This window comes from Bison bison, unplaced genomic scaffold, assembly GCF_000754665.1.
Source record: "Bison bison bison isolate TAMUID 2011002044 unplaced genomic scaffold, Bison_UMD1.0 scf7180017864383, whole genome shotgun sequence".
Lineage (NCBI taxonomy): Eukaryota > Metazoa > Chordata > Mammalia > Artiodactyla > Bovidae > Bison > Bison bison.
Genome location: NW_011494955.1, coordinates 6816287 through 6838144, shown reverse-complemented (window position 1 = coordinate 6838144; position 21858 = coordinate 6816287). Strand labels below are relative to the sequence as shown.

Here is a 21858-nt window from a genome sequence, read left to right as displayed (position 1 = left end):
AGCTTTGCAAGGGCCCGGACCAAGAGCAGGCTGGCTCGCCAGGGCTCCAGGTGGGGTATCCGCGCCACCACAAACTTTAACCCTGACTCCAGGACCTTTCCCAGGCTCTTGTTTGATGGCTGGCTCAGCCCCTCCAGTGCCAGCTGTGTATATGCCTGAGCCAAGATCTCATCAAAGAGGCTTGGGACAGGGGAGGGGGGCGCTGTGTGATTCAGGGAAGCCTGCAGAGCTTGGGCGAGGCGACCACTGGCTGCAGGGCAACCCTTCAGCACCACCTGCAGCAGATCCAGCCCCTGGGCCTCATGGCCCATGGCCAGTCTCAGCCCCGCTGTGACCAATGCCCAGCGTAGACAGACCACCGAGAGGACAGGGCTGGCACAGAGCGAGCAGTCACAGGTGGGCAAGTGGGTCAGGAAGCTGGGGCTGGGCTGGGGCTTGGTTTTCAGGATCGGGGAGGAGTTAGCAGAAGGTGCTACAGGGCCAGGTTCCTTGGCCACGGTGGCCACCAGCTCCAGGGCAGGGCCTTTTAGAATGAGCTCTTCGTCCGGGAGCTCTGGAGGATGGGGCACCCGAGCCTGCTGCTTCCTCTTCTGCAGGTGGACCTTCTTCACAGAGTCCGGGTGCTGCGCTAGTCCGAGAAACTCTGAGCAGAGAGTGGAACAAGCATTACAAAACGAAGAGAAATGACACCAGTGTGTCTACCCCAGCGGCTGATGCCCTCATCTGCATTATTTTAATACTTACTAATGGCTCATATATATTACCGTACTAGCACACTAGATATTGGCATAGCTTACTGTTTTTTAAAATATTTACTTATTTGTTCATCTGTGCCAGGTTTTAGTCATGGGGGGATCTTATTTGCAGCATGTGGCATCTTAGTTGTGGCATGTAAACTCTTAGCTGTGGCAGGCAGGCTCTAGTTCCCCTGACCAGGGATGGAATCTGGGCTCCTTGCATTGGGAGAGTGGAGTCTTAGCCACTGGACCACCAGGGAAGTCCCATAGCTTAATGGTTTTCCCTTGAACAATGGATCAGCACAACCCACAGAGTCTCCATCTCTGCAGCTCAGAAGGCTGCATGGTTCAGGCTGGCAGGCAAGCACCCAGAAGCCCAAGTCTTAATCCTGGCTCCTGCCCCTGACTAGCCCCATGATCCTAGCCCTAAACACTGAATTTCTCAACTTTTCTGAATTTATAAATGGAAAAACTTGACATTCCCATTTGACTTCCCAGGGTTTTGTATGGGTCCAGTGAAATACTACAGGTAAAAGTAGTTGATAAGAAAAAAAAGCACCATAAGTACAATATTTTATTATTAGCCCTAATCCCTTCTGAGGATGCTACAGTTGTGCTGCCCAATATAGTAACCACACACGTGGCTGTTGAACATGTGAAGTGTGGTGAGTACCCAAGGTACTGAATAGTCAGTTTTATTTAAATTATAATATCTTAGCGCTGCAAAATTAAGAAGCAGGTAGGGTTAGTCCTAGACAGGCCATCTGAAGGAGAACACCAATGGTCTGACAAGTGAAGGGAGTTTTGCCCTGGGACCAGAAGTCAGTCCATGATTTAGAAGGGAACCAAACCTTGACATGTAAAGCTGCATTACGGTGTGTGCGTCACCCTCACCACCACCCATGGGCATGTGGGCCTGGCTGCTCACCTGTGCAAGACTCGAGCAAGAACAGAACTTGATGCAGGTCCGACTGACAGAGGTCCACGTCATTGCGTGCCAGCTCCAGCTCCCCCTTCAGCACCAGGAAGAGGGCACACCTGGTTGGGAGAAGTGATGACAGACCCATCAGTGGAATTCCTTGTTTCCCTGGGGAGTCTCTTTCTGTCCTTTCCCGGGCGGAGCCATCATAGTCTTTTCCAGCCTCCAGAAAGCCTTTACTTCCTAAAGCTGCCTTTAGGCACTCCCTGGGGAAACCCTCTGTGCTATCTCTCAAACCAGCCCATCCTGGTGCCTAAGGAGAGGATTTCCCAAATCAAATTCCTCACTGAAAAGATCCTCTTCAGGCAAAGAGATTTAGGGAATCACTGTACACTGGACCTCCCTTCTGGAGATTTACAATGTGTATTAGCATACTGGAGGATATGATAAGTTCTATAGGAAACCCCATGGACAGAGGACCCTGGGGGCTACAGTCTACGGGGTCGCAAAAGAGCCAGACACGACTTAGCAACTCAACAACAATCACAATAGGAAATAAAAACATCTAATCTTGATTAACTCAGCATTTCCCACTTATTTGCCATGGAATGCATTCTTCCATCAACCCCTCCAAACATAACATGTTAATCTGTGGACCAGTTTGGGAACCCACGGTCAAGGTCGTAGGCACTGAGGTTTGGGAATCACCAGGCTCTTGGGCCCTGTACTCACTGGTGTGGTATCTGCAGCTTTGTTGTAAGTTTCAGGGCCTCCAAGCAAAAGGCTTTGGCTTCGCTCACACTACCAAGGCGGCCCAGGCGGGAGACCAGCTTCTCCGAGCAGCTCAGCACCTCAGAAAGAACCTGCCATTTTTGTACCAGATTTTCACCTGCAGCAAAGGAGATGAGACCATCATCACGTGGAACCAGGATCCACAGCCTGAATCCTCTGGAGACAAAACCACCAGCCCTACCAACTAGTCTGCTCATTCCCACACTGGCTCTCCTCCTGGGGCTTACCGTAGTCCAGAAATGGCGTCTCCACAGCTGTTTTCTGAATTGAGAGCACATCGCTGCCCATGAGCAGGAGGATGATGCTTCGGAGAAGCTTATGGGAGTCGATGAGTGCTATCTCAGGTGTCTGCCAGCCTGGGCAAGTGTGGGGGGAAGGTAGGAGGGACAAGAAGGGAGATGATGTGGCCAGAGCTTCCATCACCTTCAAATACTAAGATAGCAAATGCAAAGCAGGCTCTCACCCTCTCCATCCGTGCTTAAGGCAGACAGAGATAATCAGTCACAGAACTCCTTCCCCCTAAGACCAGTCTCAGAATCCTTGTCAGTTCAGGGTAGTCACTGAGCAATCGATTAGAGTCAGCAAGTGAACTGAAACTCATTTGCTATCCCAAGCCTACTCTGGGCAGCTTCTAGGCAGGCTTGTCCATGCAGCTGGACAGCAGATGGGACAGCGGACAAACCACACACACCCAGCAAGGAGGCCCAGCTGCCTGCCTCTTTCACCTTGGGCACACAGTTGCTCCCACAGCGGGGCCAGCAGGCTGTCTGGCGAGAGACTCAGGTAGGCCGCCACCAGCTGCAGGGCCTGGACACGCAGCAAGTACCAGGCCTTGGATGCCCTCTGGAGGGCAGGGTCCTGAAGCACAGACAGCAGCAGAGCAGCACCCTCAGCCACCTGGGGATAGAGGGTAGGGTTGCAGAGGAGAGCAGTGAGTGAGGTCGGATCAGCAATTTAGAGCTTGGGATACCCCTAGAGATCACGTGGCCCAAGCCCCTGCTTTTCAGATGTTAAAAGCTGGACAGAAAACTAGAGTCACAAAGGGCACAAGATACCCAGTCACATAGCTCGTGTGTGAGAAATCCCAGACTTTTAGATCCCTCAACTGGATCCCAGTTGAGGGTGTCAGCGTCATCCCAATTTCTAGTCACCGGACAGACTTTGCCCCTTGTCCTTGAGAGAGCTAGAAAAGGATGAAAATGGTGGAATGGCTCCTAGAGAAGTACTGGTGAATGATCCTTGGGAGAAGGTGAGGTGAGGAGATGGCTCTGCTTCTCAGGGCCAGGAACGTTCTCCCCAGTTCCAGAGAAACCTCAGGAGCCACACAGATGTCTGGAGAATCCTAAAATCCTTCCAAACCCCAGGACCTTCGGAGATCAAGAAAGTGAGAAGTACCTTCTGGCGAGCGCAGCAGAGTCGACTTCGTAGGAGGTCACAGGTCAGGGAGAGGAGCAGGTATGTGTCTGTGGTGCGATCCAGAAGCTTCAGACTCGACTCTGCTTCTTCCAGGTGCACCTGAGGAAGCAATCAGGGTTTCTGTGAGCATGCTGGTGACCAGGCAGCCAGACTGTTCCAATTAAAGTGGATTAAAGTATTCGCAAGCAAAATGTTGAATACATCCAGTTAAATATTAAATTATCTCAAATGTTATAATCCATGGAAAAGAGAAGCCTGGTGAGCTACAGTCTCTGGGGTTGCAAAGAGTTGGACACAACTGAGCAACTAACACAAACATACGTAGGAATTATTCTCTTACTAAAGTGCTCATTTAGTAGCTTTCAGTTAACCACTAAGCTAGAGAGATAAAGCTGGATAAGCAGTAAGCAGGCCCTTCTATCCAACAGCTTGCAGTGCAGTGAGGCGGGGCAGGGGGTAAGGGCAGGGCATATCTATCTCATCATGATACAATGCCATCAGTGCTGTGGGGACACAGGAAAAGTGGCTGATTTTGCCCGTGAGGAAGAGGACATTTAAAATGCTTTACGAAGGAGGAGACCATTTAGCTAGGCCTTGAAAACAAAGTATGTGTTTGCTGAACAAAAAAAAAGAAAAAAATGGTAGAAAAGCAACTATACCCCAATTAAAAAAAAAATGGGGGTAAGGGTGTATTTAGGGTGGAGGGATTAACACAGCCAAAGGCAGCAAGGCCCATACAAGAAATATAGTGGTACGGATGGGGTTCATGGTAGGGAGCGGCCAGAAAAAGAGTGAACCAGTGTGCAGAAGGCGTGCAATTCAGAATAAAGGATCTGGACCATATCCCTCAGGTAATGGAAAAGTCCACAAAATCCTTTAAGCAGGAAAGAGGTAATAAGATCAGATCTGTGCCTGAAACCATCGTGCTAGAACATGGAGTGGAAAAGGAAGGAACTGGAGGCCAGGAGACTGGTTAGGACACATTGTAACAGCTCTCAGTGAACAAGCTAGGGCACCAGAAACCATTGGGAAATACAGGATTAGTAAACGGCCTTCTGCCGTTCTGTCTTACTGGGCTATGTAACAGTAAACAACTGGGAGATGGAGGGAGATGCCTCCTCTTCCCACAGCCGCCTCCCAACCACCCTTTACGATCCTTCAGCCAAATATGATGCAGAAGGCAGAAAAGCTGCCCCTTTAGTGTCCCATCTTCTCAGAGAAGAGAAGCCAGTCCCCGAAGCCAGGTCTGCAAGCTGGGGTGGCTGGCACTTGTACCTGGGCGTAGCTGGGACAGCCGAGGGTCAGGAGGAGCTGGGTGACTTGGCAGGAAGAGCCGGCTGCCTTCGCATGGTCCTTCAGTCTCTGTGAGACCATCTGGACGAGCAGGAGGACCTCCAGAGCCTGCAGGGGCTGGTAGGCCGGGAGCAACGCGTTTACTCAGCTTGTACTCAAGCCTTCATTTCCACCCCCTCCTCTCCAGCCCTGTGGTCTAACCTGAGGGCCTGGCTGGAATGCGGCCACCCAGACAGAGTAACCATTGGCCATCCCTAAGGAGCAGGAAAGGAGGGCAGCCGGGGGGTGTGCAAGCCATCCTGCCCCCTCCCTTCTATTCTAAAGCCTGCATGCCAGCCATCATCAATAGCCAGGATTTACTGAGCACTTACTATGTGCCAGCCACTATACTAGCTCACTTTATCTTCATAACAATTCTAATCCTAATTTTACAGATGAGGAAACTGAAACTTAGGTAGGATTAAGCTGCTTGTCTAAGCCCACATAACAGGTATGTGATAGAGGTAAGATTCAAATCTAGGGCTCAGGCAGCCTCCCCAGTCTCCTCCTGCTAGGAAAGTGGCCTAACACCCATAGTACAAAGATCCTTTTCATTTTTTCATAGGTTCCTAATGTGGGGTCCAGAGAAGAACTTAAGGAAGTCCTTGACACCTCCCAGCACTGCATGTAAAAATGTAAAATTGTGTCTACAGGTGTTTGTGTATTTTTTCCTGAGTATACACATCTCAAATTCTCTGATAATTAGGACTTCCCCGATGGTCCAGTGGCTAAGATTCTGTGCTCCCAATGCAGGGAGCCCATGTTCGATCCCTGGCCAAAGAACTATATCCACGTGCCACAACTAAGAGTTCACATGCCGCAGCTAAAGACTTGGGCAGCCAAATAAAAATAAATATTAAAAAAATTATCTGATAATTACTAATAATTATGGCTATCATTTGAGTATTCCATTTATACACACCATCTTCCATGCATTATGTTATTGAATGCTAACAAGGCTGAGTTAATATTATTATTACCCTCATTTTATCTTATTTTTATTTTATTTTTTTGGCTGTACCGTGTTACATGGAGGATGTTAATTAATTCCATGACCAGAGATCCAACCCACATTCCCCTGCAATGGAAGAGTGGAATCAGCCACTGGACCACCAGGGAAGTCCCATTACTGTCCTTTTAGAAATAAGGAAATGAGGGCTTGGAAGATTAAGCAACTTGCCTAAGGCCTTGGGTTTAGACTTGGGGAAGCTGGTGACAGAGTGTACACTGGGTGACATGAGTTCCCGGCTGGGACACAGGCCAAAGAAGGTGAAGGAGCTGAGTCTCTGGTCTGTGTCAACACACTGTCCCGTTACCTTTGCCACCAGCTGATAGAGGGCCGCTAGGATCTGCAGGGAGGCTGCTGTTTGCTGGAGACACCGTACAGCAGGGACCTGCCCCTTAGTAAGCACCTCCTTCCACAGGGCCAGGGCGTGGTCCAGGCATTTGGACTGTGCTATAAATCAGAAGAAAGGGACCAGTCATTCTCTCACTCTGGGCCGTCTGGGGAAATGTGGTCATCTTTTCCATAATAGCCTCTGCCTTGTGCCCACCTCCCACTCATGGGGAGCCTCTCCCACAGCTGGGGGACCCATCCTGTTAGGAGGCCATCGAGGAGGCCGCATCCAACCTCGCTAAGTTCACAGCCCTCACCAGCATCCGCAGCCAGGTTGCAGGCAATGTTACTGTATAGGAAGCGATCTTCCTGGAGTTTATCTTCATAATTCAGGTCATTGACTTCAAACTCCTCCAGGTTACAAGGGGCCTGGGCTCTCCGATCCCGCTCAATACCCTGGATGGGGTGGTCAGGGTGAAAAGCAGGGTTGGTACTAGCTTACTGGGCTTCCCAGGTGGCTCAGTGGTAAAGAATCCACCTGTGATTCAGGAGAGGGGGGTTAATCCCTGGGTTGGGAACATCCCCCAGAGAAGGAATTGGCAATTCCCAGTATTCTTGCCCGGGAAATCTCATGGACAGAGGAGCCTGGTGTGCTACAGTCCATTGGGTCACAAAGAGTCGGATATGACTTAGTGACTGAACAACAGCTAGCTTGCTGGGGTCCAGGGAAAATAATCCCTGAACCCAGTCCTGCTCAGCCCAGAGCAACCGCGCTCACCTCCTGCATTTTGGCCTCCAGGGTACAGATGTAGAGCCACAGCAGGGCCTGGGCTTTATCATCCAAAAGCCGATCTTTGTCCTGGGCCTCAGGCTTCACAGACTCCAGAAGCTGCAGAGCTTCCCGGATGGCATCGAGGGCAGTGCTGTCAGGAGAAGATGCACTTAAGCCCGGCTTAACCATGAGATCTGGCCGCAGTGTCCCAGGAAGGGCCTTCTGCAGCACGTTGGCCTCACCCTTCAAGAGTCCCCATGACCACAAACTACAAGGGGCGCTCAGGGACGTGGAGAGGGAAACAGACTCGGAAAAGGGCAAGAGCACCCAGGGCCAGAAGCAGGAGTGGCCTCCCCTGCCCTTCCTCCTCACCAGTCAGTCTGCTGGGCAAAGTTGTGATAGCAGAGCACCTGAGCCAGTTCCACCAGGTGGGTTGCTCGGGCCCAGGCCCCAGCTGGCGTCTCCTCGGGGCTCAGCTCCAGCAGGTCACAGATGACATTGAACCGTTCCTGCCCTGTGTTGGCCCGCACTGCCTTGTAGGCCTGCAGCTCCTCCCTGAGCAAGCGGGCCAGGCTCTCCGGGTCCCAGCCACTCAGGCTGTCTCGCAGCGTCCTGAGAGAGGGAAGGCTCAGCACTCGGAAGACTTGGCCCCACGCCAAGGAGTCCCCGCCTTGGTTTGCTGAGCTCAGTTTCCAGGGGTGAAAGCAAGAACACTGCCTGTCACTGCTGTCCCTCCCAGAACCCAGCCCCGTGCCTGCTCATACTTGGCACTCAATCAATCACAGTGAACGGAGGGAACAGTGCCTTTCTCAGCCACGAGAATGAACGTGACCTTGAGTGCCAAAAGCAGCTGTGGCCAGGAGACTGGGTCATCCCCTTCCCCACCAACTCACTTCAGCTGTAGCTCCTTGTCTCCGGCTCTGGCAGCATCCATCTTGACCCGAACCCAGAAGGTGACTGGCTCAGTCATGTGTTCGGGGCCACAGGGCTGCAGGGCTGCCAGCCACAAAGTCACCATTTTGCAGCCCTGGGCCTGTTTACCCAGTTTCTTTAAACTCTCTATGTGTAGCCGGAAGCACCTGTGCAACTGACCCGAGGAAGAAAACAGACCAAACTGAAGAGGGGTGCAAGGAGTACGTACCATGGGAGAGTATGTGCATGCATGCCCACGGTCCTCCTGCCCCCCAGACTCGCCCCACAGCAGGAGACACCTAAGAACTAAATATCCTGAGTGCTCTCAGCTTGATGCTTCAACCCATCCCACCCACATATCCATTGCCTACACCCTTGAAAACCTGCTCCTCCTCCTGACCCTCACCCTCCTCAGCAAATCGCCACCTTCTCCTGAATTGGAAAGCAAGACCATCCTGGCCTTCTCCTTCCCCTTCTCACACAGCCAGTCACTCTCCGGTTAGTCCTTGACTTCTTGCGCCCACCCACTTCTGTCCATCCCCCAGGAAGCTGCCTCAGTTCAGACGTTTGCCCTTTTCTGCCTGATCTGCTGGAGCCACCTGGGTGCCCAGTGTTGTCCCTGCCCTCCAATCATTCACTACAGCGATGCTGAGAAACCCAAGATGCCACATCTTGGGTTGTGGCCTTGAGAAACCCAAGGCCTCCACATCAGTCCTTGAGAGGCTCATCAGATGAAACCCAAGGCCCTCTGTGACCCATTTCGCCTGTTTATCCAGCCAGCCCATCATTTCATGGGTATATTCTTGCTTTATGATAGTGGTTCTCACTCTGGTTGGCCAAAGGAACTCCTTAAAAAATCCAGATGCCTGGGCTCCAGTGCCAGAGAGTCTGAGGCAATTAGCTTGGGACAGGCTTCAGAATTTTTTTTTTCAGTTCACCCGATCCTAATATCTAGCCAGGATGAAAAGCACTGGCTGGGGATCAGGCTAAATATAAAAAGTGAGTCAATCAAAAAAGTAAATAACAGTACAGGTGAGGTCTGGGAAACACCGCCCCAGGTACCGGTGCCAACATGCAGCTCCTGACTCTCTACTCCAAGGTCCTGGCCAGGCCCTTGCATGCCACTCGAGTCCCCTCCTCCCTCTCAACATCACCTCCCTCCTACCCGCGTACCTTCTCAGGGGGCACCTCAGGATAGGTGCCTGGCTTCACTGAGCCCAGGTGCTGACAGAGGGGCTCGGAGATGGCACAGGCTTCGGCATAGAGCTTGTGACTGTAGAAGCTGTAGGCCAGGTTACTGGTGTAAGAGACTGCATGGGAAAGAGAGGACAGAGGACCGCAGGAATGGCTCCATGCCCTCTGCTATTGGAGGGGCAGTAGAGAGATGCTCAACCTGTGTGGTCAGCTCAGCAGCCCCCAGATTAGACAGCAACGCCCATTGCTAGGGAGTGAGAATGGAGCCGTTCTCCCCTCCCGGGTTTCAAGTCAGCCTGAGCCCTCCATTCCGGAAGGCAACCTCACATCACCCAGCCCCTCTGTACCTTTTTTTAAAAGAAATATTTGTTTGTTTGGCTGTGTCAGGTCTTAGTTGCCAGCTGTGGGATCTTCATTGCATCATGTGGGATCTTTAGTTGCAGTTCAGACTCTCTAGTTGTGGTGTGAGGGCCCACTAGTTGCAGTGCACAGATCTCGTTGATCTGTGGTGCACAGCTCTCGTTGCTCTGGGATCCTAGTTCTCTGACCAGGGATTGAACCCAGATCACCAGCATTGTGAGGCGAATTCTTTACCACTGGACGACCGGGGAAGTCCAACCTCTGCCCTTGTTTTACGAGCCAAGCCCTCATTCCCATACAGGGCCCATCCGTCCTCACACACTGATCTGTCTTCACCTTGCTTCAAATGTCAGCATTTTGCGGGAAACACTGTGGCCTGTCCCTCACTTCCCTCTTCTTCCCTCAGTCCACTGAAGCCTCACTAGCCTCCCTGCTGGTCCTTAAACACACACCACCTCTATCCTGCCACAGGGCCCTGGCACTGGCTGCTCCCACTGCCAGGGATGTGCTCTCCCAGGTGCCTACTTGGCCAACTCCCTCCCACACTCCAAGTTGTTCTCATGTCACCCTCTTCATGAGGCCAACCCTGACCACCTATTTAAATGGTAACTTGCCCCCTCATCTACCCTGAGCTCCTAATTCCCTTTCTTCTCCTGTTCCACTTTTCCTTTCTCTCCATATTTCTGATCATTTTCTAACAAGTTCTACTTCAGTGATCCTACTGTTTATGATCTTTCTCCCCCAACCAGAATGTGGCTCCATGACAGCAGAGCTCTTTGTTTTGTTTACTGACATACCTAAGAACTCGAAACAGTGCTTAGCAGCACATAGTAGGTACTCAATACATATTCACTGAATGAATTAATACACTCTTCCTAAATTCTAGTTTAGGCAGCTTCCTGGCTATTGACATAGATGGCTGGAAGAAAATAAAGTAGGACTTCAATATTCTGTGGAAAGAATTTTCATACTGTTAATTTTTGTGACTTATATTTTTTTGCTTCTGTGGCTAGATTCAACCTGAAAATATGAATATGAAAAATTTCCAAAACCTTCTAGTGACTGAACTCTTTAGGTTTACATAATTTAAACTAAAGGGCCACGCTTTTTGTAAATTAAGGGTGAAATTTATTATGAAATACAAAAAACAGGCAAAACTAACCGATGCTGTTAAGATAGTGGTTACTATTGGGGTGCGTGGACCAGAAGGAGGAACAGAGGGGTCTTCAGGGGGTTTAAGTAATACTCTTTGAGTTGACCTAGATGCTAATTACAAAGTATGCTTCCTTTGCAGAAGTTCATCCGACTGTTTGCTTATGACTTTAGTATTTTTCCCTATGTTTATTTCAATTAAAAAGGGTGGGGAGAAAAAAAAAAAGTGGGGAAGTATATACATATACATATTACCTGTTGGCTAATATATACATATTACCTAGTGTATACACATACAGTATATATACATAGTGTGTCTCTAGCAGGATGCATAAGAAATTGACCATATTAGCTGCATCTGCAAAGTGGGATTGGGTTACTAGGATTATGAGGAGCAAAGGGACTTTTCACTGTCTGCCCTTTTGTGCAATCTGAATTTTGAATGATGTGAATGTTTTGTCTGGTTTTAAAAAATTTAAGTTATGACCATTCTACATGGGCTTCCCTAGTGGCTCGGTGGGTAAAGAATCTGCCTGCATTGAAGGAAACCTGGGTTCAATCCTCAGGTCAGGAAGATCCCCTGGAGAAGGAAATGGCAACCCACTCCAGTATTCTTGCCTGGAGAATTCCATGGACAGAGGAGCGGGACAGGCTACAGTCCATGGAATGGCAAAGAGTCAGACATGACTGTGTGACTAACTTTCACTTTCACATATTCATGAAACACATGCCAAGTCATTTCAACGTCAATGAGAAAAAAAAATTATATCTGCTCTGGTAAATTAGTCTCATCACTTCTCTACTGATATTAAATACAGAGTAATGGATACTTATAAATATCTTTTCACTGCCTCCAAAAGCCACAGGGAATCCCAAAGAGGTCAGAACTATCCAGCAAGTGCTACTTGCCTGCCTAACAAGTGATGACTCTCCCAAGAACCCTGCATCTGACACCCATGGTACTAACCAGTCATCCCCAGGTAGTCAGTCAGCTCTCGGCCAGACAGGCCCTGTAAGGCCTCCAGCATCCAGGTAACAGTAGATCTGCAACTGTCCACTAGCCGGGCCAGGTCAGCCAAATTAGCTTCCTGAAGGGACAAGAAAGGTGAGAAGAGACAGGAGACATAAGAGGTCCAAGATGATGTCTACCCAACTCCATGCCCAAAGCAACTTCAAAGCTCTACCAAGGACAGTCAAGCAACCCCAGATCCTAGGACCTGTCCAGGTTTTTTGATTCCAGATGGTACCTGACAGCCTTGGGCAAAGTCATAAACCATCGCAGTGTAGAGGTGAAGTCCCTGAAAGTGTATCTGAACCAAAGCCTGCAGCTGCTTGGAGGAGTCCCCACAGACCTGAGGAAGGAAGGGAAAGGCTGGTTGGAGGGGCAGAGAGCTCCAAGCTGAAGCCTGGCCCAGAGCCCTGGAGAACTGACACCGCCTGGGGAGTAGGAAGAAGGACATCAGAATGGACCCCCGCCAGCATATACTAGGCTGCTTGCTGGCTGGCCAGGCATGGTCCAGAGAGCAGCTTACCAAGGCAGAACCCAGGGTCTCCAGATCTTACCAAAGACCCTAACCGGATAGAGAGGCCACAGAACCACATTCCCACCCGACCTCTGGGTCCTGAACTCACACCATCCTGCAGCTGCTGGATGAGGGAACAGTGGCTGCCAAGAAAAGCAAAGAGGCTCAGAATGGCATCAAGTCCATAGCACCTCTTGGTGCCTCGCTCCAGGACTGAGAGGAAGAACTGGCAGCTGTCACACAATGCCCGCAGTGGGGGTGATGGTGCCTCCAAGCTGTTCTTCAGGACAGCTGTTGCCTTGATCAGAAGCTTGGCCACTGCCTGGGGTCCTCCTTCCCCAGCCAGCAACTGTTTAACTGCCAGCTGGCACAGCTGGAGGCTGGGGGCCAGACTGGTGTTCCTTAGGTAATCGTGGGCCTTCTCCACTGTACTTGTGGCCCTGGTGTAGTGGTGGTTCCAGCAGAGGCGACGACAGTGTTCCAGGGTGAGCTCCAAGAGACAGAGGGCCCTCTGTGGGGAAAGAGGACTAGGAGAGGCTCCTTCACCCACCAAAGCTGTGATCACATGCCTGGAGAGCAGGTCATCTAGGAACTCAGCATCTGCTTCATTTAGACCATGCCCACTGGCTTCAAATAGCTGATGGGCAGCTACCACTCGACAGGCTGTTGGAGAAGCAAAGTGGGGAATCTCACAAGGGATACTTTCATCCTCCAAGAGTACTAGAAAGCTCAAGGCCTTTAACCGAGCTGAGAATGCAGCTCGCCGCTCCATTAGGGCTTCTGCCCCCTTCCAAAGCAGAGAAAAGCTGCCCCGAGCCACAGCCTCGTAGTCCTGAGGAGCAGCTTGGCGAGGACATTGCACCAAGCAGGCATGGAGGGGCTGAGCGAGTCGGAGAGTGGCTTCTGGGTCTCCCTGTGCAGCAACATTCCGCAGAAAGATGAAGAGAATTCGTTCCAGGTAAAGGGGTGGGCGCTGGGGTGTAGACATCAAGTAGCCCTCGCAAGCCAGCTCCGCCAGCTCCAGCAGGCTTCCCAGGTGCCTAGGGCAAGCCAGCTTGACAGTCAGCTGCTGGTTGCAAGCCCTCAGAATGGCATCACAAGTTTGTCTCCTCTCGGAATCAGACCGGCAGCTGGGGAGCTTGGGCAGGAACTCCTAGGAGAGGAAGATATGAATGAGGCTAACGAAGAAGAAAGAGATGTGGAAAGGAAATAGAAACAGGACTGCCCAAGAGAGGATCTCCTACTCATCTGTCTCTTCAAATAAGTTAAAAAACAAAACAGCTCAGCTTCGTAAGCCAGGTGTGTCCACAGTCGAACAGCGCGCCCACCTTCAAGTCAGGCAGCAGCTCTTCAGTCTCCTTTGGACTGCTTAGCAGGGTCCCAAAGTTGACTCCTCTGAAGCTCCTCATGGTGCCGGAGGGCTGGGGGAAAGGAGACGGATTAGGAAAGGCAGAGAAGATCTGTAAAGGAGCTAAATGAAGGGCGAGAGAAGGGCTTGAAGGTGCGGAAGATAGCGGGCAAAGAAAGCCATCAGAAATCCTGTCGGAAAAAAAGCCCATGCCAGGACGCCGGGCTCCCATTATAAACCGACGCTTCTGCTATGCCTTCCTCCCAGCCTATACCCGGCCTCACTACCCATCCTACCAACCAACGCCCCACAACAGAGGCCTCCATCGAGCTCTCCGGCGCCCACCAGGATGCTCCGAGGACTCCCGACTTTTTTAGTGGAACCGCCTGGCCTATCCCTAAGTCAGCGCTGGGGCTCCATTCACCTCGGCGCATACACCGTTCACGAGTACCTCCAGGCCTTACCGTCCTAGAGATCATTCTTCTTTCCAGGGCCAGGAGTTATCACCAGACTGAGTACTCCGCAAGGATCCAAAATGTAACCTTCCTTTTCCGCGCCAGCCCTTCCTTTCAAATATCCCCAGCGACCAATCAGCGAGAGTTGCGTAACGCCGGCGGGTCGCGAGGCTTTCTGGGAGTTGTAGTTTACCCGCCGCTCTGGGTCGTCACGTGATGCCTGCGAACGGGATCCCGCTGCTCTGGACTTTACGACCTCTTGGGGGCGCGGATTTTCCCACCTTTTCCAGTTGGGGCAGACCTCCTCAGTTTCCTGCGGCTTATCTGCGGTCGTGAAGGCCAGCCCACTGCCTTTGTCACCTCCCCTTTATCGTCAGAGCTCGGAAAGAGTTTAAATTTCCAGTGAAGAGAAGTAGACTAGACAAGAAGAACTTACTTGGAAACTATCGATTTGGGTTACTAGCAAAAAAAGGGCGTAGCCTTTCAAGGAATTCTTTAAAACTGTAGTTTTCTGAGGGGCACTGACACAAGTACTGTTGCGAGTTCCAGCTCTCTCTGCCTTCCAGCCTTGCTCCCTCCATCAGTGGGATTGTTTGAGAAAGACAGAATTTTCTTGATGGGGGTGGAGGGTAGATGGGTAGGGTAGGGGCTGTGAGTGAAGAACTACGAAAATTCATTCAGTGGAATATTTCACAGTTTTTAATGGCTTGTGTTCGGTGAGTACAAACTACGTCCCCAAACATGCGCATTCACTTGACTGCTTCTCTTCCCTTCCTCCTCTAAATAATTCAGTTCAGAACTCTGTGTTCAGTTTACTCTATTGGATAACTCATCCTTCTCTGTTACTGGTTTTCTTCATCACTGTCAACCGCTTTTAAGAGCTGAGAATCTAGCCGGGAAGACTATTTAAAACAAACAAACCAACAAAAGAATGACTCGAGAATCTCAGCGTTGAAATGGTAATATTACTGCAGGGGTTCAATGTGTGTTGCAGAAGTTACCTATCTCTCATAGAGTGAGGGAACCAGCAGAGAGGAGAAGTCCATAAATGATTAATGATACATCAGTTCTCTCAATATTTATTTCCTCTTGCTTACACCTTAACAGGCAGTGCCCTGACAATGTTCTAGAATTTTTTCCCTCTTCAAGGGAAGAAAACATCCTTTCTTATGCATCTTCTACTTTTAACAATAAGAAGGAAGTTCTTTAGAGATCAAAAAGTGTTGACCAATGTCAGTTTGAGTCACATAATTCAAACACTCAACAGAATCCCTGATGTTTATAAAGAGACAGTAATGGGGTGGTGGAAAGAGCTTTCAAGTTGAGCCTGGACAGAGGAGCCAGGTTCTAGTCCCAGCTCAATTTATTATTAATCTGTGAAATAGGGTAGTAACATCAAGCCTCACTCTCTCTCAGGGGTTTTGCCAGCCTCAAACAGAAAAGCCTTGAAATGCTTTCCAAAGGCCCAACAAGGCTTAGCAGCCACATGTTTTATGTATATATTGATATATAAAGATGTCATAGATATATGAATGATTGTTACAGTCTTCTTGTGGATTTCAGTTATTTATTTTAAAATATTTTATTATTTATTTGACTGCATCCAGTAAGATGAGACGGAGAAGGCAATGGCAACCCACTCCAGTACTCTTGCCTGGAAAATCCCATGGACGGAGGAGCCTGTTAGGCTGCAGTCCATGGAGTTGCTAAGAGCGGAACATGACTGAGCGACTTCACTTTCACTTTTCACTTTCATGCATTGGAGAAGGAAATGGCAACCCACTCCAGTGTTCTTGCCTGGAGAATCCCAGGGACTGGGGAGCCTGATGGGCTGCCGTCTATGGGGTCGCACAGAGTCGGACACGACTGAAGCGACTTAGCAGCAGCAGCAGCAGCAGTAGCAGTAAAATGAGATGGTTGGATGGCATCACCACCTCGATGGACATGAGTTTGAGTAAGCTCCAGGAGCTGGTGATAGACAGGGAAGCCTGGCATGCTGAAGTCCCTGGGGTCACAAAGAGTTGGACACAACTGGGTGACTGAACTGAACTGAGTCGTAGTTGCAGAACAGAGGACCTTTCATTGCTTGGGCTTAGTTGCTCCTCAGCATGTGGAATCTTAATTCCCCAACCAAGACCAGTGATTGAACTTGAGTCCCCTGCATTGCAAGGTGGATTCTTAACCACTGGGCCACCAGGGAAGTCCCTCAATTGTTTTTGTTTTTAATAAATTTATTTTTAATTGGAGGATAATTGCTTTACAATATTATGTCAGTTTCTGCCATACATCAATATAAATCAGTATCTCTTCTCTCTTGAACCTCCCTCCCACCTCCCCATCCCACCCCTGTAGGTTATCACAGAGCACCTGGTTTGAGCTTCCTGTCTCAGATAGCAAGTTCCCACTGGTTATCTATTTCACATGGTAATGTATGTTTTAATGTTACTTTCAATTCGCCCCCCTCTCCTTACCCCACTCTGTGGGTAAGTCTGTTCTCTGCGTCTGCCCTGCAGATAGGTTCCTCAGTACCATCCCCTCAAGTATTGTTTTTTTTTTCCCTCAAGTGTTTTTAAAAAGAGAAAAATAAGGTATACTTTAATAAATAAAAAACAAGTTGGAGAACAGCATGAATGGTATGATTCATTTTTATTTTAAAAAAATTAAATATATGCCCTAGACTACAAACATTTGACACTGGTATGAAGGTGGGCTTAAGGGAGCCTATAATTTTTTATATTTTATATGTCTATATTTGTAATATATTTATATATCAATAAATGTATTTTAACACATGGACATGCATTTACATTCACAGTTACATTAAATATATCTGTATTTGCCTTTGACTCTTTTACAATTAGCCCATATTTGTTGTTAAAAAAATCATTTAAAGTGAATGTGACATATTTTGATAACATTAGGTCTGATTCCCAAGCATGACATGTCTTATAATTCTATTCTGTGGTTCTGTGGAGAAGTGGTGGCAAAAAATAATAAACAGGGAGAACCACAGGATTGGGGTTAGGGGAAGAGTGTATTGGGAAGTGGAACCCAGACCCAGTGGAAGGACCATGGCCATCAGCTGGGAGCAGCCCTCTCCCCTCCCTGAGCAGGGGCTGTATTTCCAGGAAGAGGTCACTCTCCAGCCTCAGAACTCAGTACTGTCTTCATGCCCCAGTCCTCCTGCCTTCTTGTTCATTGGCTCCTGGTTCCTTGGGCTGTTTCTGTTCTCCTCAGGATCACTTAAAAGCTCCAAATAAAATAATTATATATCCAGCTGGATGGAAAGGCAGAAAATCAGGAAACTCTCTTAGGGAAAAATGGTGGTGTATATCAAATCTGACACCAAGCTGACCTTCCCACTTGAGGAAGAGGAAATGAGTTCAAGTGGAACACACTGACACCCTCCTCAGCTACTCGCACACCCCAAAGCAGAAGGCCTCTCAGATAGCCTGATCCTGCTCTCTGGGCCAGGACCAAGGATAAACACTGCTGGGAATCACCCAACCACACGGATGTGTTGGAAAGTTGTTCACCCCGTTACAGCCCAGTCCACTCATTCTCACACCCAAATCTGGGTAGGGCTCAGCTGGACTGAAAAAGTTAAAAATAAGATATGAAAGCAAGCACTTAGTAGCACTTACACCGGAGGCCAACTGCTGTTCCAAGCGCTTAATTTAACCCTCACAAGCACCCTCAGGGCAGCCACTATACCATCACCCCCATTTTATAGATGAGGAAACTGAGGCGCAAATGTGAACCCAGGCAGTTGGGCTCTGGCTCCATGCTCTTCACCAGTTCCCTGCACTGCCTCTCAGCAAGGCATCATGAGCACTGCTTTGCAGGTGAATCAATCCCTCATTCGCCTCTTATGGGCAAATATCCAGAGGTGGGCCAGGTAGCCATGGCTAAGTGCTCCCACTCTCATCCCCTTCTCCAGGGACAAGGCTTGGAAGAAAGGAGCAGGGATAGAGGGGGCAAGTCAAGTAGATGAAGGCCCAGGGGAGAGAGTCAGTACATGCCATAGAAGGGGCACTGGGTGGGCAGCAGGAGGCAAGGTTTAGCCTTGGCTTTGCTATATGCCCTTTAAGTGGATTTTCCTCTCAGATAAACTTTCACCAGCACCTAGTAATACAACGCATGGTATATAGTAGGTACTCAATAAAATGTTTACAGCTAAATGGACAATCTTAAAGATACCTGCCAGCTTGTCACACCCCATGAGTCTGCCAGGAAGAACCCTCCCCACTCTATCATCTACCAGCTTCTTTGAAGAGAACTCAGTGGGGACAAAGCTGAAGGAATTTCACTAGTCTGTCTCTACCTCCCTATTTCCTTTTCACTTAGGAACATGCTGCCCCCCTCAAGCTTCCATCAGTAAATACTCTCATTCAAAACAACAAATCATTAACTAGCCTCTGGATTCCAGTCTAATAGAGTTCCCAAACGGGCTACTCTTGAAAAGCCTGGAGTGAGTTAGCCTGTCTCCTCTCCATTTACTGAGCACAGCCATGGGCCAAGCCCCCACTTGTGTGTATATATGGGGGAGGCAAGGGCATATAAGACACAATTTCTTCCTGTCCTCAAAGACGGAGAGTCTACAAATAACTATAAAATATAGGCAGAAAGGGGAAGTGGAGTTATTGTAACAGACTCTGTTTTAGCCTTAAGATGGGGGAAGGAAAAGATATCTGCTTTTTTCATACTTAACCTCAGCATCTATTCCCTGCAGCTAGGTGGGGGAACGTGTTTTTTTTCCTTCTCTGAGCAGAGACCTGAGACCACTACTCTTCCCTCCCCTTGGCCTCACCCTGCAGGCACCCATCCATCAGCATTCCTCCCCCAGTGGGTGATGCTATCTCCCCACACAGGTTTGGACTTGCAGGTCCTGGAAAGTTTTGCTTCTTCATGTCTGGGAATTCGTCTGGGACCCAAGGAAAGGTCATCAACCTCTTTTCTAGGACAGGTAGGTCCCTCATGCCCACCTCAAGCACATTCCAGGACACACCCTGAGCCGACCCTCCTTCCATTCCCCACCCTGCTTAACTGCTGGCTCTGCTTCCTCTGAGAAGCCCAGGTTTGGGTGGGAGGAGGAAAGGCAGATACAATCAGAGGTGAGGCAGGGAGGGGCTCAAAGAACTTGAGTTCCTGGTACTGGTACTATTTCCTGCCCTGATGGCTCCCTCACCCTCATTCAGGGTGGGGAACAATCAGGTACAGACAAGATCACGGTCTGTCAGCCATTCACTGCTGTGTCCTCTGCAGCCCTTCACTTGGGTTTCATGCAAGCATACAGGCCCTAATGGGCCCAGGTGATGCGGACAAGGGGTGCATTTGTGGCCAGAGAGGCAGAAGGCAAGCGGCACACATGTGCTGAGCTGCAAGCCTATTCATGCAGCAAGCCTCTGGATTTGCCACAAGAGGTGGTCACAGAAGCAGCTCGAGCCCCTGGAATCTTTGCTCAGTGGCTTGGACATCCACTCCATAGGCTCCAGAGATTGTCTCACTCCGGATGTGGAGTAAGGTTTTTGCTTGGCAAATGGGGAGGGTGCCTGTCCCCAGGGTAACAAGATATGGAGGACCTGAGAGCCTCAGGCTTTTCCCACCCATTTCTGTTGAAAGGCAATTCCACAGTTCTCAGTTTAAGGTGGAGGCAGTCTTAGAGAGGGCTTCCCTGGTGGCTCAGTGGTAAAGAATCCGCTTGCCAATGCAGGAGACGTGGGTTCAATCGCTGGGTCAGGAAGATCCCATGGAAAGGGCAGTGGCAACCCACTTCAGTATTCTTGCCTGGGAAATCCCATGGACAAAGGAGCCTGGCAGGCTACAGTCCATGGGGTCACAAAGAGTCAGACACAACTTAGCAACTAAACAAGTCTTACTGAAGCTAGAAAGACAAACGTTCCACTGGTAACCCCACCTCTCACCTCACAACCTCCAGCTGCCCCCTCATAAGAACTACTGAGGTGGGTACAGGTGAGGATGAGTAAATGAGATCAATGATCAATTAAAATTGTTTATTTTAAAGTGGAAAGGGGGAAGGGAGTGACACAGAGGCAACTTTTGGCATCTTCTTTCCAGGCCATCACCCCATGTGCTTCCCAACCCAAAGCACTGACAGGAGGAGCCCCCGGACAGGCTGAGGGGCTAAAGAGCCGCAAGGTCACAGAGAGATTTGTTCAGCCCTGGAGAGGTGGGGTTCAAGGGTCCATCCCAGCTCCCTGGTCCTAGAACAGGGTCAGAGCTCAGGAGTGTAGGGCTCCCCAGTGGGTGAGGGCACCCGCAGCTCAGCATCATGCCTGACCACGGTGAAGAGTCCCACCACTGCCAGCAGAGCCATCACCATGACGGCGGAGCAGATGCTGAACATATTCCGAGTGCCCGTTTTGCGATCGCTGTCATGGAGGACCAGGAGCCCCAGGCAGGCCAGTAAGTGCAGGGGCACCCGGAACCAGTTGAGGACACCAGCTTGCTCGGTCTCAGGGATCACCTTTCTCCGCAGGAAGCTCATGCTGGGAAAGTACAGTCCACAGGCCAGTTCAATGAGGAGGAAGGCTATGAAAGATTCCACTGGACTCTCCTGGCCTGGGCTGGTAGAGAAAGTCAACATGAAGAGGGAGAAGACGACAATGAGGACGGCGAGGGAGAGTAGATGCATGGGCTGAAGGTGGTACCTCTTGGAGGTAGCGATGCGGTACAGGGAAGAGCCGAGTAGGCTGGCTGCCATGAAGCTGGAGAAGATGATGCCCAGTGGAGCCCCATGTGGGTCCAGCACAGGTGTCCAGAGGAAGACAAAGATGAAAATGACACTCTCAAACAGGGCCTGGATGGTGCCTAGCAGCAGCACACGACGGTCCGACAGAAGGCAGCGCAGGCCCCCAGCACAGGTCCTAGAGAAGGCACGCTGCCGATCATAGTTCTCTCCCCAGTTATGAAGGGCCAAGGCCCCAGCCAGAGCCAAGAGAGGGATGGCGGCCACAAAGGGGGCTACAGGCCCCAGGCCCATCCAGCAGGCCACAGCCTCAGCGACCACACCTGCCGCTACAGCCAGCACATGGTTCCAGAAGGCAGCTCGGGCAAAGGTAGCCGGGATCCATTCGGTGGGGAAGTCATGCCGTTCCAAGTGCTCATGGATATACCAGGCCTCAAAGGCTGAGAAGAGCAGGGCTGTAGATAGCCCACCTAGTGCTCGGCCCACCAGCAGCACAAAGTAGTCCCGGGAGAGTTTGGTTAAGCAGCAGAGAGAGTAAGTGAGGGAGAAGAGGACACAAGATTTCTTGCGACCCAGCCAATCCACCAGGGAGGAAGCCACCAGTCCAAAGAGGACGGTGGAGGCAAGGCCGCAGACGTAGAGGATGGCAATTTGTGCCTCCAGGAAGTGGTAATGCTGGTAGAGTTTGTAGAGGTAGGGGGCCTGCAGCCAGTCAGCTGCCAGGGCCAGGAAGTAGACCTGATAGAAGTCCAGTTGAAACCGAAGGAAAGAGGGATTGCTGCAGGCCCTTCCAGAGGGCTTAGCCCGGCATCTTGACAGCTCCAACCCCAGGCAGGAGGCCAGGAGGACCACAAAAGCAAGGTAAGCAGTCACCAGCATGGCCGGCCCCCGGACGACCTGG

At 50.2% G+C, this 21858-nt stretch overlaps 2 protein-coding genes across 2 annotated transcripts in view; both read right to left on the bottom strand.

The window, feature by feature from the left end:
* The window catches only part of ESPL1 (extra spindle pole bodies homolog 1 (S. cerevisiae)), a 22251-nt gene extending 7901 nt beyond the window's left edge, over positions 1-14350 (bottom strand). The window contains exons 1-18 of the mRNA XM_010857918.1: positions 14258-14350; positions 13774-13866; positions 12555-13598; positions 12170-12274; positions 11890-12010; positions 9390-9526; positions 8198-8391; positions 7677-7916; positions 7311-7455; positions 6850-6988; positions 6513-6652; positions 5140-5274; positions 3844-3963; positions 3174-3345; positions 2676-2804; positions 2389-2545; positions 1666-1775; positions 17-643 (exon numbers count right to left, since the gene is read on the bottom strand). Of these exons, the coding sequence (XP_010856220.1) occupies positions 17-643; positions 1666-1775; positions 2389-2545; positions 2676-2804; positions 3174-3345; positions 3844-3963; positions 5140-5274; positions 6513-6652; positions 6850-6988; positions 7311-7455; positions 7677-7916; positions 8198-8391; positions 9390-9526; positions 11890-12010; positions 12170-12274; positions 12555-13598; positions 13774-13866; positions 14258-14272 (3823 nt within the window). The 5' untranslated portion in view covers positions 14273-14350. The remainder of the gene's footprint in view (positions 1-16; positions 644-1665; positions 1776-2388; positions 2546-2675; positions 2805-3173; positions 3346-3843; positions 3964-5139; positions 5275-6512; positions 6653-6849; positions 6989-7310; positions 7456-7676; positions 7917-8197; positions 8392-9389; positions 9527-11889; positions 12011-12169; positions 12275-12554; positions 13599-13773; positions 13867-14257) is intronic.
* Positions 14351-20059: 5709 nt separating this feature from the next.
* Positions 20060-21858, bottom strand: part of MFSD5 (major facilitator superfamily domain containing 5) — a 2476-nt gene continuing 677 nt past the window's right edge. Inside the window, exon 2 of the mRNA XM_010857917.1 lies at positions 20060-21854. Within this exon, the coding sequence (XP_010856219.1) occupies positions 20484-21836 (1353 nt within the window). The 5' untranslated portion in view covers positions 21837-21854 and the 3' untranslated portion in view covers positions 20060-20483. The remainder of the gene's footprint in view (positions 21855-21858) is intronic.